This window comes from Leopardus geoffroyi, chromosome D2 (genome assembly GCF_018350155.1).
Source record: "Leopardus geoffroyi isolate Oge1 chromosome D2, O.geoffroyi_Oge1_pat1.0, whole genome shotgun sequence".
NCBI classification, from domain to species: Eukaryota; Metazoa; Chordata; class Mammalia; order Carnivora; family Felidae; genus Leopardus; species Leopardus geoffroyi.
The window spans coordinates 47,221,596-47,236,056 of NC_059334.1; the positions used below are offsets into that span (position 1 = coordinate 47,221,596).

The 14,461-nt window shown below is 41.9% G+C and overlaps 2 protein-coding genes across 5 annotated transcripts in view; one reads left to right on the forward strand and one right to left on the reverse strand.

The window, feature by feature from the left end:
- The window catches only part of WDFY4 (WDFY family member 4), a 297,123-nt gene that overhangs the window by 219,708 nt on the left and 62,954 nt on the right, over positions 1-14,461 (forward strand). The gene's annotated exons all lie outside the window — the stretch shown is intronic.
- LRRC18 (leucine rich repeat containing 18) overlaps positions 3,928-14,461 on the reverse strand; it is a 29,474-nt gene continuing 18,940 nt past the window's right edge. Inside the window, 3 exon segments of the mRNA XM_045437997.1 lie at positions 3,928-5,453; positions 8,593-9,275; positions 9,277-9,454. Of these exon segments, the coding sequence (XP_045293953.1) occupies positions 5,432-5,453; positions 8,593-9,275; positions 9,277-9,357 (786 nt within the window). The 5' untranslated portion in view covers positions 9,358-9,454 and the 3' untranslated portion in view covers positions 3,928-5,431.

Sequence of the window (14,461 nt, forward strand, 5' to 3'; positions counted from 1 at the left end):
GGAGTGCTCTGTCCCAGTAATTCTAGCAAAAATCTCAAAAATAAGTTTCATTTGCCAAAGTTAGGTTAGTGCCCATCCCAGAACTAATCAAGTGCTTTCATGGGCCAGATCAGTGTCACGTGCCCACCCATCTTCTGGGAGTGGGATCAGTCCCACCCAGCAACGTAGACCAGACTGACAGGGTGGTGGTTCCCCAAGAGAATCAAGGTTCTGTGATGACAAGAAGGATGAATCCTGAGGGGTGAGCAAAGAAGATGGCCATCGACTGCTCATGTGGAGAGCTCCCCAGGGACTACAGCACTTTGCTGAACCCCATTTGTCTCTGCAGATCACCCTCCTATAAATTATGCCTGTGATATCACTCTGTGGGCATGCAGCTGTCCCCACAGCCGTGAGCCTCACTCTGTCCATTTCAATACCGTTGCTCTCAGAGTCTTAGAGATGCCTTGCCCCAACAATGCATACCTATGTCCACACAAGTAAGATTCTGAATTTCTGCCTCGGGATTGGGGAGGGCAGACAAAGGAAGACCAGAGGGAAGAATACATACGAGGAGCTCCACTATGGAGCTATGGCCACATACATACGTACGAGGACCTATGACCACTAACTTGGGGGTCTGTACAAAAGTGACTGCCAAGTAGGAGAATTATTGGCCCAGAGGTGAGTCAAAGGTGTGGAAATTACTCATCACTCATTCATAGGGATGACCCTAGACACCAACCTGTGTACCACTTTGCACGTGTGGGACAACCAGGCACTGTGCTAATTTTATTTCCATTGTATTTATTTTCTCCATGATGGCTATCTGCGCCCATTGGATCAGGATCTTCCGGGGCCATTTCACACCTGCCTGGCACAGCCCTAGCACAGCTCCAAGCATGGAGACCCTTGGGAAGTATAAAACAGGAAAGGTCTGGAGTCAGTTGGGAACAATGCATAGCGTGCCAGAGAAATGCTTACATAAGCTTATGGAAGGCATTCGACAAAATGAGGAAGCCCCAGTGGGAGCACTGGTCCTAGGCTCTAGGCCCACCCAAGCAGCCAGGGACCTGGTGGGACTGTGCTGCAATAGCCAGCAGTGGGCTTTGAGATTGAACCAGTTTGGGCTTGTAGTAGGTGCTCAATAAATACTGTCATTCCTGTGCTTAGTTTTAGCACCACCTGCTGTATATCTCAGGCATGTTTATGGAACATTTGATTAAAAACAGGTGGCTGTCTGTGCTCTCAGATCTTGTGCATCTCTCCTTTCCAGTCCATCTCCCACCAGCCCCACTGTACCATCAGGAGTTTCAGAGAGGAAAGGCAACAGTGGTGCCCAGGCTTAGGAGGGTTTGGCTGGCCATTGTCCCTATTGTAGAGAAAACCTGATGGTTTTCCGTTTGGATTACATACCATGAGTCTTGAAGTATCCCCGTTTGCTTTTTGGACATTCTGATGAACATGAGCTTCTCATCTCTGATAGGAGTGTGTGGTCCATTCTGAGAGTTTTCAACTAGCCCAAGAGTCTTGGCCTGTGCTGTGGGTTTTGTATCTTCAACTCCCAGCTCTCAAAAGCTGATTTGGCCCCTCTCCAGGCCATTCTACATATAGAGGAAACCAGAGCTTTTGGGTGCCAGAGTTCTGCCTGAATTCCAATGACAATGGCTGCCTCCATAACTGAATTCTAAGGAGGTTCTGTAGGCCTGGATCCTAAATGGGAAATACTTGTAAAAGCTGGATGAGCCTGGGATCTGTAATCCATCTCTGTGTCCCCATGGTACAAGACTAGAGCATTCTAACGGCAGCAAGGTGGCATAATCAGATACAGATATTCATGGAGTGTAAGACTCTGGAAGCCTCCAGGAGTTTCTTATATAAAGTCAGCTAGACACTTGGCCAGCCAAGTTTCTGACAGCCAGAAAGCTCCACAACGTAAGACGCAGGCAGGCTCTGCTGAGATGTGAGGAGGACCAGTTGGAAAAACCAAAACAATAGCTGAAGTGACAGGGAAAGGGCAGCTGGTTGAGAATGTATGTGAGTAAACACACATCCTCACACTCATTCTCTGTAACCTCCACAAAGGGCTACAAACAGCTTCAAAATTAAATGCAGCACCAGTACAACGTTCATTTAGAAATGACCCCAAAGGTGCACCTGGGTGGCTCAGTGGGTTGAGTGTCTGACTCTTGATTTCGGCTCAGGTCATGATCCCAGGGTCGTGGGATCACGCCCCATGTCGGGCTCTGCACTGAGCGTGGAGCCTGCTGGAGATTCTCCCCCACAACCTCTCTCTCTGCCCTTCCCCGCCCCCCACTCTCTCTCTCTCTCGAAAAAAAAGACCCCAAAATTCCTTTAAAGGAGACAAAAGTAGATGCGAGTAGGTTAACGAACAACTAGATCAGGTAAATAGAGTGATCTAGTTACCTAATTATCCTGACACTAGGAAAAAAAAAATACAATTGTCCTGGGTTACATTATTTTCCAGGGTCAGAAAACAAGAAACAGGGGACTTCTTGAACTCTTTTTTTTTTTTTTTTCTAGCAAATACTTTCTCTTGGCATTGAATGTTAAATTGGTCCTTATCTAAAGGGTAGTGGGTACCAAAGAAGGCAATTCCCTTTTCACATGATATGAAAAAAGAGCCCTGCAGAATAGAATCTTCTATACTGATACTCTGAAAAAGTAGGGCCCTAACATTTGGACTTATTTCTGTACATTTCTTTGGGATGCCCGCGCGATCTGGATCTGTTATGTTTCTTCCCAGTGGTCTCAGTTCCTGTTGAGCCGAGAATTTAGAAGACTCTCACCAAGATGAGAAAAGGCTTGGATGGTTATCTGGTTCTTCCCTCGGGTCTCTGCTGTACACAGCACACGCCTTTAAATGGGCTAGAGGCATCCTTCCATAGCCACCGTTTCTGACAGCATCGGAAATGCTCCCTTGCCGTGTCATCAGGGCAAGGTGTCCCTGGGCTGGAGGAGGCTGATATGTGTGTGGCAGGCTTATCTTTAGGACCTGATTGTGTCTGCGTATTTGTAATTTCTGAAGTGTTCTCTCGATTGCCTAGCTTACTTAAATATAATGTTTACGAGAAAATGCACTTTTTGGCACAAAGTCCTGCAGTGGAGGGTTGTTGGAGTTTCCTTTATAGATTCCCTTTGAAAAATAATGCAAGACAAGAGTTCAGGAAAAGACCCATGAGAAGTTATCAATTCCCACGAGATGATGAACTTTCTTGATCGTTGTACCCTTCAAGACACCACTGCTAGCAGCGTGGAGGCTAAAACTCAAGTACCTGTCCTCCCCATGAGGGAGATCAACGCTGTTGACCAGCTGGGAGGCTAGGGGTCTGTCATGTGCATAGACTGCTTTGATAAAGATAGCTTTGGCCCCATGGCCGAGTGCAGGAACATGCCCCTTGTTCTTGGGAAAACAGCCCTGGGAGGGCAATGGCTGAGACTACACAACTCAGACCCCGGGGGTCTAGAGCAGAGTTGCTGGAACCGGAGGTGAACTAAACAACCTGGTGGTATAACCAATGCCCCCGCATTGAGGAACTTTTCACCTGGTTGGCTCAATAGGCCACGAGCAGCTGAGCTTGGTGGCCTCCAGTGAGCACTGCCTGGGTCACGCGCAGACCTTGGTTTCGGGCCCCGTTCATGTCAGTCTTAGGTCTCTTGCTCACATCTCCTCTTTGCCATACCCTTGGCCATGACCTCAGACCCACTTCTAGGTAGAAGCGTAAATCAAGCCTCTCTGTCTACCCCAAGCTTGGCCCCTTTGTCCTTCCAGCTCCGCTTAGTCACGTTGCTTGCGTTGGACCGAAGGGGGTCGGGGAACAGGGGTGAAAACCTAGAACTGGGAAGGGAGAGACTCGCTGGCTCAAGGTCCCCCACCCAACTTGCTGCTTGTGCCCAGCCACCACCAGAAAACCTGGAACATGGGTGGAGAAGGCACACATTTTCTTTTTATTATGTGTAGCATCTTTAAGCATAAAATCAACAGTGGATCATTTTAGATTATCTGGTGAACTGAGGTTAAGGTGCTCTTTCTCCTGAAATGCCTTAGCTCTTTGGGATGGTTGCAGAACATTAAGCTTGTCACATTTACTCATAAATTAGCACTTGGCTGATGTACAAGGATCTGTTTATTGCTGCATCTGGGTTGCAAGATTGTTTAAAAAAAATTTTTTTTATTTTAAAATAACTATAGATTCACAGGAAGTTGCAAAAATAGTACATAGAGTCCCAGTACAGCTTTCTCTTAATTTCCCCTGATGGTTGTTACATCTTATGCAACTCTAGTACAATTTCGATACCAGGAAGTTGACATTGGTACAATATGTGTGCATAGTTCTGTGTCATTTTATCGTATGTGTGGATTCGTATAACCACTACCCCTATCATCATAATCAATTGTTTTCATCACCACAGAGCTATCTCTTGAGCTACATTTTATGGTCCTGCCCACCCTGTACCACCCCTCATCAGCATTAACGCCTGGCAACCACCAATCTGTCACCTCAATCATTTTGTCCTTTAGAGAATGATCTAAAAATGGAATCATCGAGTATGTGACCCACAGAAACTGGCCTTTTTCACTCAGAATAATGCTATTGAGATCCATCCACATCGTTGCATGTATCAATAATATGTTCCCTTTTATCACTCAGTAGTATCCATGATATGGATATACCAGGGTTTGTTTAACCATTTGCCTATTGAGAGTAATTTGGTTGTTTCTAGTTTGGGGCCATAGCAAATAAAGAAGACTAGGTACATTTAATATAATTATTGAAATGTGAGGACATAAATCTGCTGTTTTATATTTTGTTTCCTTGTTTACTTTTCCCCTGTTGTTCATTTCTGTTTTTTCTTTCTTTCTTTCTTTTCTTTCTTCCTTCCTTCCTTCCTTTCTTTCTTTCTTTCTTTCTTTCCTTCTTTGCCTACCTGTGCATTACTGAATGATTAAAATCTACTTTTATTTATCTATCATATTTTTAAGTATATTTCTTTGTATGAATCTTTTGTGTAAATTTTAGTTTCAGAGGTATTGCATTATAAGTACATAACTTACCACAGGCGATTAGCATAGAGATTTTTACTAGTTCAAAAGAAGTGTAGAGACTATAAGTCTTTTAAGTCTTAAAGTCTTCTTTTAAAACTTTAATTTTCTATAATTTATATCTATCATTTTTTAAACATTTCCTCTATATGCATAAAAAAATACACTAAGTATTTCCCAAAGTCATTTTCATACACAGATGGTCTAAATCAAAGAGAGGCAAAGTGAATTTAAGAAGCAAGTCAGTATCTTGGCCAGCACCAGACAGCCTGGCTTCCAGAATGTTCCCCTTACCACTCTTTCTTCTCCTAACCGAGGACTTTTCTTCTTCAGAGTCGTTTGTTCTTGTTGGCTGATTAGTCTTCAAGAGTTTGCCATAAAGCTATTCTAGGGAGATGTTGATCGGATCCTGGGGATGGAGACAAGAGACTGAGGCAATTACTCCAGGTCACGGAGGCAAAACACAGGAAGGGCAGAGGTGATATAGGGGTCACCTAGGTCATGCCTGGCTTTCAGAAAGGACAGTGACTGGGTTAGCCTAAATAGGGTCTTTGTTCCATTTGAGGAAAGGGAAACCCCATGCTTTTCCTATCAAGTGTTTTTAAGCTTAATACAATTTCCAGGAAGGAAAAGTGACTGTGTATTTTAGACCGTGAAGGAATGTTAACATCAAGCCTTTTTTTCTGATCCAAAAAAAAAAAAGCAATAAAATGTGGAAGAGGACACACAACTCACCTTTATCTCCAATCTTTGCTCTGTTCTAATGCCAGTTTTCCTGGCTAACCAGGTGTCTAACATGAACGTATCCTATGGCAAATCAAAGCCCCCTGCCCATTTATTTGTCAATCCTCATGAAGTTAACGATGCTTACAGCCCTTTCCTAAAACATGGCTATGAGGAAGAAAGCAGAATAAAGCACCTAGACCGAGGATGGCAGATAAGACAAGGATGATGTCATCTTGCACACCAACCACTCAGTTGGCAGCGAATCCAGGATTGGTGCCTGGAGATTGTTCAGGACCAGGCGTGGTGGAGGAAATATGCCCTGACAGGGCAGGAGAGGGAGGAGGAGGCAAATCCATGGTCCAGACCAGGAGTCCGCCTAGGGGCACAGGGAGACCTTTTATTCTTAGTTCCTGTTCTCTGCCAATCCCTTTGAGTGACTAAGAGGGGAACACTAATTCTAAAGAACAGAAATGGGTAATATCCAAATAACTAGCCAGGATCATATGCCCTTGCATGGATTCTGTACTTCTTGGGTGAGAGGGGAAGTAGCTAAAATAGCAGAATGGCGACCTTAGTTAGGGACATGTTCAAGGCCAACATGCCAGTGATGGCTCCTGAGCCTAAGGCATGACATCTCATCAAGCACGTCACAAACATGACTGCTCCACCCACCTTGGGAAGGGCTTCTAGTAAATCATTTCAGACATTAAGCGAAGGGGAAAATGTAAAGGATGGTACTCAAAGCTGACCAGGATGTAGTGAAACAGAGTCTCTAATATACTACTGGGAGATACATAAATGTGTAATCTTGTTATAAGTTATTTGATGGCATGTATTAAAAATTATTTTTAAAAACCACACTTCAACGTATTTGTAATAATGAAGCTATACCAAGAAAATAATGCAAAACAGTTTTTAAAGTCTTCATCATATAGGCTTCCATCACAAAATGATTTCTATTAGTGAAAAACCGGAAACAGCCCAAATGCCCAACAGTAACTTATGTGTGTGTTTGGCGAGCTTGCAGATGTTTAAAATTGTGGTTTCTAAGACCATGTAATGACTTGGTTTTCAAAGCAGGATAAAAATGATGTAAATGCTATAATTTTAACTGCATATAAAAATATACACAGAAGAATAATAAGGAAATCGGCCCGTATTATAGCTGGCTTACATTGTAGAATTGTAGATACTTGAAGATGTTATATTTAAAACTCTGTTGTGGTTTTGTTATTTTTATAATGGAAAACATTTAATAAAGGGAAAAGCTGAAAAGGGAACTTTGATTCATATCTTCAGAGATTTTAGGAACAGTTGTCACAGCTAAGCATTACAAAGGAAAATAGCAGTAATGGGTGAAGAAATGAAGTATGCTGTCTGCTATGGTTTATAATGCAAAAAAGAAGTAAGCTAGTCCTGCTGAGTGAACAGATCTCTGTACTTTTCCACTGACCACTAAAAAACTTGCCACTGACATAGGAAAGTCTTGATTAGGAAAAGAAAAGAAAAAGGCTTTCCTAAATATGTCTTTTGTGATCCTTTCCTTGTAGGCAGTATGAAGGTATGGATTAGCATGAGTGAATAGTGCATAGAATGTTCTCAGCTACTGTGAGAATTGACTCTACCACTGTCATTTCTGCCAAAGATCTAGTGTGACTAGGGACACTGTCCAAAGTATTGTTTCAGCTTTGAGATGTACCAAGTTGCAGATCATACAGAGAAATGACTTCTCTTGAGTAATTACTCCGTATGCCATCTGCTTTAGATGCACAACAACCATTATGGTTGGGGCCGGTATTTTCCCCACTTTATAGATGAGGGAACTAAAGCTAAGTAAGATGTCCAGAGAAATGACAAGAAAGAAGCAGAGCTGCCCTGGACCTAGATCTGTCCAGCTCCAGAATCTTTGGCTTTTCTCGATGCTTGCACGTATCTTGGCACATATCTCCTAACTTTCTCAGACAACGACATTCTGCCCTGCCTTCTTTCAACTGGTCTGCACACAACAAGGCAAGCTTTCCTCTAAGACACAGTCCCTGCACCTAGCCCAATGCCTGGTAAGGTATTTATGTATTGACTGCACCAACCCGTACCTGCACCCATTCTTTCCTTGCTCCCCCATGAGAGTCTGGAAAGGAATGGGACATAATAATATGGGAATGCACTCTCATTCATTCACAGCCAGTCAAGAGCTTGCAGATTCAGTCTAGAAGGCTCCTAGAGCAAATTGTGCATGTGCAGACAAGAGACAAAGATAGTACTGCTTTCACCCCCAGATATTACCTGCCAACACTTAATGATACTATCTGCCCATCTCTGTGGCCCAGATTTGTCACCTTCCCAAGACTAAATGTCCATCTTCCCTCCTACCAATCCATGCTCTGAGATCCCTGACTTCCAAAACCCTGAACCAAAGCATTCCCGTGGAATGAACTCCACATTTGGGAGCTGGCAGTTGGTCCTGAAGTGTATGACAATGTGACTAAGAGCATGCTAACAATATCGGCTGCCCTGGCCACGGGCTGTAGGCAGGAGACTTCTGGGAAGAAGTGGGATGGATGGCCCTTTTCTGACTCATTGTGCCTGTACATATGGGTGTGTGCATGTAAAGAAGAGAGAAACGTGTGGAATGGCAAAGAACTAAAAGCCCTTCAGTCAACAAAATCACAAGCCAAGGAGGTAGGGAAAGGTATTTTATGGGCTTGGCTGGAGGAACTGTTGCAATAATGGGGGGATCCCATAATTCCTTGTAGATGCAGCCCCCTGCCATCTTCCCTCCCTCCCTTTCCCCTTCCTGCCTCAGGGTCAGGGTCCCAGGTCACCTCCAATCTTCCTGTGAATCCTTGGCCGTGGAGTTGGGTGAGACCAGGTTAGAAAAGATGGCCCTTCTTGGTGTTGCTGCGGCCATAGTCTTGATTTTGTTCAGCTTGTCCCGGGCCTGTTGGCATTTTCTCAGGCAAGTCATACACAGATCCTTTTCCTCCACCAGATGCAAGCTTTCCAGCCTCCTGATGGAATCTATGAATGTATCTGACTCCTCTGTCTTGGGAAAGGGATTTCGCTTTGTGTTGAGCTTTTTGAGCTTGGGGAGTTTGGAGATACTTTTGGGGATGGTGCTCAGCATGTTGTCATGTAGGCCCACCTCATGGAGCTCCTTCAGAGCACCCAGCGTGGTGGGCACACTCTCCAGATGGTTCAAACCCAAGTTCACAGTGCGGATATTCTTGAGCTGATTGAGTTCTACAGGCAGCCCATTGGTGGTCAGCCTGTTGTTGCTGACATTGAGGTAGAGCAGAGAAGCCATCTGGCCGATGGACTCAGGGAGCTTGTCGATGTAGTTGCTGTGCAGGTCCAGCCACCGCAGGTTCTGGAACTTGGAGATTGAGTCAGGGATCTTTCTGATCATATTCCGGCTAAGGTCGAGCTCATCCACATCATTCAGTCTCAGGATACACTTGGGGAAGGTGGTAATTCCCATCTTGCTCAAGTCAAGGCGTTTTTTTCCCATCAAATGTAATTTTGACACAATTCTTGGCCACATTAAGGGTAATCTTCTTGCCCTTGGTGCCTTTCCCGCCCTTGGCCATGTTCTTTTAGTAAGGGTGTATGTTTGGAGTGTGTTGTTCTGATTGGTTGGTGATCGGTTTGAGGGAAAAGTCACAAGACACTGCTAGAAGATATGCTCTGACAAGAAGAGAAAATATGTCTAGTTAGAAGATGATGTGAGGGCACTAGACTCCCCCCAAATTGTAATGCTTCTCTCGCTAATGGTTAGAGATGAGATAGACAGAAATTAGGGTGTCAGCAGGAGTAACCTAGCCAAAGATCTTTAGCAAATTCAATTCCCTCTTCAGGGGTGCAAGGTTGGCCTGAAGGATGCTCAACACCCCTCTGTGCCATTCATTGAAATATGAATCTCTCCATTATCCTGGACAACTCCTGCTAAAGTGTGTGTGTGTGTGTGTGTGTGTGTGTGTGTGTGTGTGTGTGTATGTGTGTTCTTGGCTATCGGCCACTTCCCAGACCCTCACAAAAATCTAGTGTTTCCTTCAGTTATCTCATGAATCCTTAGGGTGGGTGTGCTGAGTTCTCAGAAGCAGCATAGGGGACCTGGGTGGTTCAGTCAGTTAAGCATCCAACTTCGGCTCAGGTCATGATCTTACAGCTCATCAGTTTGAGCCCAGTGTCAGGCTCTGTGCTGTCAGCTCAGAGCCTGGAGCCTGCTTTGGGTTCTGTGTCTCCCTCTCTCTCTGCTCCTCCCCAACTTTCTCTCTCTCTCTCTCTCTCTCTCTCTCTCAAGAATAAAGAAACATGAAAAAAAAAAAAAAAGCAGCATAGCCTGGATATGAAATGAGGGGGGAGTGAAGAATGACTTACGTATTACATCTTTCCTCACCTTCTGGACCCAGAGGCACTAGTCACGCCTTAGCTACTATCACTGCAGTGCAACAGAAACAGCCCAGGAACGTCTTTTGCTCAGCCCACAAGGGAGAGTGTGTGCCTACGCTGTGCGGATGAGTGTGGAGGAGCCAGGGTTGAGCCTGGCAGAATGTAAAAGAATGCTGTCTTTTTCTACTTCCTACCCTCTACACCTCCTCCCTTCACAGACTTCACACTGAAATTCAACTGTAGACACCTCTGCACTGGTAGGTATGATCATAGTTATGACTGCTGCCATACAGAGAAGTAGAAGGTACAGAGTCATGGGTAGCTTCTGGCCTCAGAATGCTTAGCTTAGAAGTCTAGATCTACATTGAAGAGTTTTCTTCAATTTTTAATGCCACAATTGTCTCGTTTATGAAAACATCCCCCCTGTAGGGCTCTTGGGGAGTGCAAATTATCTAAGTATAAAGCACTTACAACAGTGCCTGACACATAGTAAAAGGTTGATGAATGTTAACTATTAACTATTATTATCAGAACTTTGCACATATTCCTTTTAATCTTCAACAATCCAGTAAGATCCATCGGATTATCATCATTGTAAAGGGAGGAAGACTGAGGCTCAGGAGCAAGGAAGATCTTCATCTAGGAAGAGAATGAAAACTGTTCTTTCTTGTTCTAGAGGCTGTTTTCTAAAGCTTGCTTGCTGATTTTCTATTTTGGGCCAAGCTCCCACCCTGAACAAAAGCATGCTGTCAGGAGTCAGATGCGGGCATTTTCCCACTAAATTAAAATATTAATTCTAAGTAGGCTGTGGAAAGTTAAGTATGTATATTTTAAATCTCCAGAGCAATCATTAAAATAATATACAGACATAGGAAAAACCGAAATACGAACATTAAAATGAAACTGTAAAAAAGAAGTCAAGTAATCTAAAAGAAAGCAGAAAAGGGGAAATGGAGCAAAAATCCCAACTATTAAAATGGTAGACCTCAATCCAAACGTATCGATACTTCCATTAAATGAAAATGACCTAAACACAGCAATCCAAAGTATAATTATCAGAATGAATAATAAAAGAAAAAGACCCAATTATATGCTATCTACAAGAAATCTACTTTAAACAAAAGTAAGTTAAACTAAAAGAATGGAAAAAGACATACTACACAAACATTGAAGGAAAACTGGAGTGACTTTATTAATATCCAACAAAGTATGTTTCAGAGCATGAAAACTTATCTGAGATTAAGAAGAATACCACATAATGATAAAAGACACACTTCACCATGAAGACACGAAAATAATAAATGTATATGTACTTAAGACCAGAGTTTGATATAAAAGAATTGAAAACTGGCAAAATTGAAAAAAGAGATAGGTCTGTCATTAGAAGTGGAGACATCAATACATGTCACTCAATAATCAACAAACCAACTAGAGAGAAAATCACAAGGAACAGGGTTTCTCAACCTTGGCTCTACTGACATTTGGGACCATATAAATCTTTGTTGTTAGCAGAGGTGGGGCAGTGACGGGGGAAAGTTCTGTTCTATGCATTGTAGGATATTTAGCCAGCAAAAGGCCAGAAGAGTCTACCCACTAAATGCAAATAGCTCGCTACTAGTTTTAACAACAATAATGTCTCTAAACATTGCCAACTCCTCACTGGGGGGGAAAATCCCCGCCAGAGGAAAACTGCTAATTTTTTTTCAATGTTTATTTATTTTTTGGGGGACAGAGAGAGACAGAGCATGAACGGGGGAGGGGCAGAGAGAGAGGGAGACACAGAATCGGAAACAGGCTCCAGGCTCTGAGCCATCAGCCCAGAGCCTGACACGGGGCTCGAACTCCCGGACCGCGAGATCGTGACCTGGCTGAAGTCGGACGCTTAACTGACTGCGCCACCCAGGCGCCCTGAAAACTGCTGATCTAATTGGCACATAAAACATTCTGCCTAGCAACAGAATGCACATTTCTTTTCAAGTGCACATGGAATATTCACAAATATGTACTGTATTCTTGGCTATGAAACAAATCTTAACAAATGTAAACAAATTGAAATAAAGCAAAGAATCGTCTTTGAAAATAATGGAATTGAAATTAGAAATCAATATCAGAGCGATAAGTGGAAAATCTCCACAATTAACAATTAAGCCATATATTATAAATATTCATGAATCAAATAAATCTCAAGGGAAATTAGAAAATATCTTGAACTGAAGAAAAATGAAAATAGAATATGTCAAGACTTATGATATGCAACTAAAGCAGTGATTAGAGGGAAATTTATAGCTTTAAATGTTCATACTAGGAACATTTTTAAAAAGTAAGAAAGGTCTCAAACCAATAATGTAAACTTCCATCTTTTTTTTTTACTTTTTAAAAAAATTTTATTCATTTTCTGAGAGAGAGAGAGCGCACAAGTGGGGTAGGGGCAGAGAGGGAGAGAGGGAGACACAGAATCTGAAGCAGGCTCCAGACTCCCAGCTGTCAGCACAGAATCCAGCACAGGGCTCAAACTCACAAACCACAAGATCATGACCTAAGTCAAAGTCAGACACTTAACCGACTGAGCCACCCAGGTGCCCCTAAACTTCCATCTTTAAAAACTAGCAAAGAAGATCAAAATAAACCTAAAACAAGCACAAGGAGTAAATGATAAAGGGGAAGAAATCAATAAAATTGAGAGCAGAAAGACAACAGAGAAAATCAATGAAACTAAAAGCTGATTCTTTGAAGAGATTAATAGATTTGAAAGTCTCTAACCAGACTGATAATGAAAGAAAAAGGGAAAGAGAAGGCACATTTTATGAATATCAGTAATTAAAGAGACAGACATTAAAGGAATAATAAGGGAATAGTACAAACAACCTTAGAAAAAAACTTAGGGGTGATCAAACACAAACTAAAAATCTCATCAGTAAAGAAATATACAACCTATGAAGACCAATATTCATTAAAGGACTGAATTCATACTTGGAAAACTTCCCTTCCCAAATCTCCTGACCCAAATAGTTCTACTGAAAAACTCTACCAAAAATTTAAAGACAACACCAATTTTACATGATCTTTTCTAGAAAATAGCAAAGGGAGCAATGCCTAACTTATTTTCTAAGGCCAGCATTCCCCTGATACTAAAATCACACATAGGCCATATAAAAAAAGAAAACTGCAGACTAATATTCTTCATGAATATAGACACAGAAATTCTCCATAAAATATTAGCAAAAAGAATCTACTAATATGTTAAAAGAAAAATACATGACAACCAAATGGGAAGGCAAGGTTGACTCAGTACTCAGAAATCAATGTAATGCAGCATACATCATATTACTGCATTAATTAAAATTAATTAAAAAGAAAAAATACATGATTATATCAGCTGGTGCTGAAAAAATTTATGGCAAAAGTTAACATCCATTTATGACATCAAACCAGTAATAGAAAGGCTCTTTCTTAACCTGATAAAGGGCTTACACACACACACACACACACACACACACACACACACACACCCCTCTACAACTAATATCATACTTGGTGATAGACTAAATTTCCCTCTACATTTGACAACAAAACAACAAGGTAAACTCTCAGTATGCCTCTTGAACATCATATTGGAAATTCTAGCCAGTGCAATAATGCAAAAAAAATAAGTCATACAGGCAGGAAAGGATGAAACAAAACTCTCCTTACAGATTACCTGCTTGTTCACCTAGAGATTTCCAGAAAATTTTAAAAACACTCTTAGAAGTAATTAATGAGTTTAACAATGTTGCAGGGTACAAAGTTAACACCTTGGTTAATACACACATACGCACACACACACACACATGCGCGCACACAAAACCACTTCTATATTCCAGCAACAAACAATTGGAATTTGAAATTTGGAAAATAATGCTCCAAAAAATAAAACACTTGTGTATTACACATAAGTAACACAATTGTACAGGATTTCTGTGATGAAAATTACAAAACACTGATGAAATAAAGCAAAGAAGATCTAAATAAATCGAGAAACATAGCATGTTTATGAGTTGGAAGACTCAGGATAGTTAAGAAGTCAATTCTATCCAAATTGGTCTAAAGATCAATACAGATTCCAGCAGGATTATTTTTATACGTGAATGAACAGACTTTAAGATGTGTATTGAAAGAAAAAGAAACTAGAGGTCCAAAAAATTTTGAAAAAGAAAAATAAAGTTGAGGGATTCATGCTTCTAGTTTTAAAACTTACCATATAATTACAACACATGGTTTTGGTGAAGGGAGACATACATAGATCAGTGGAATAGAAAACAGAGG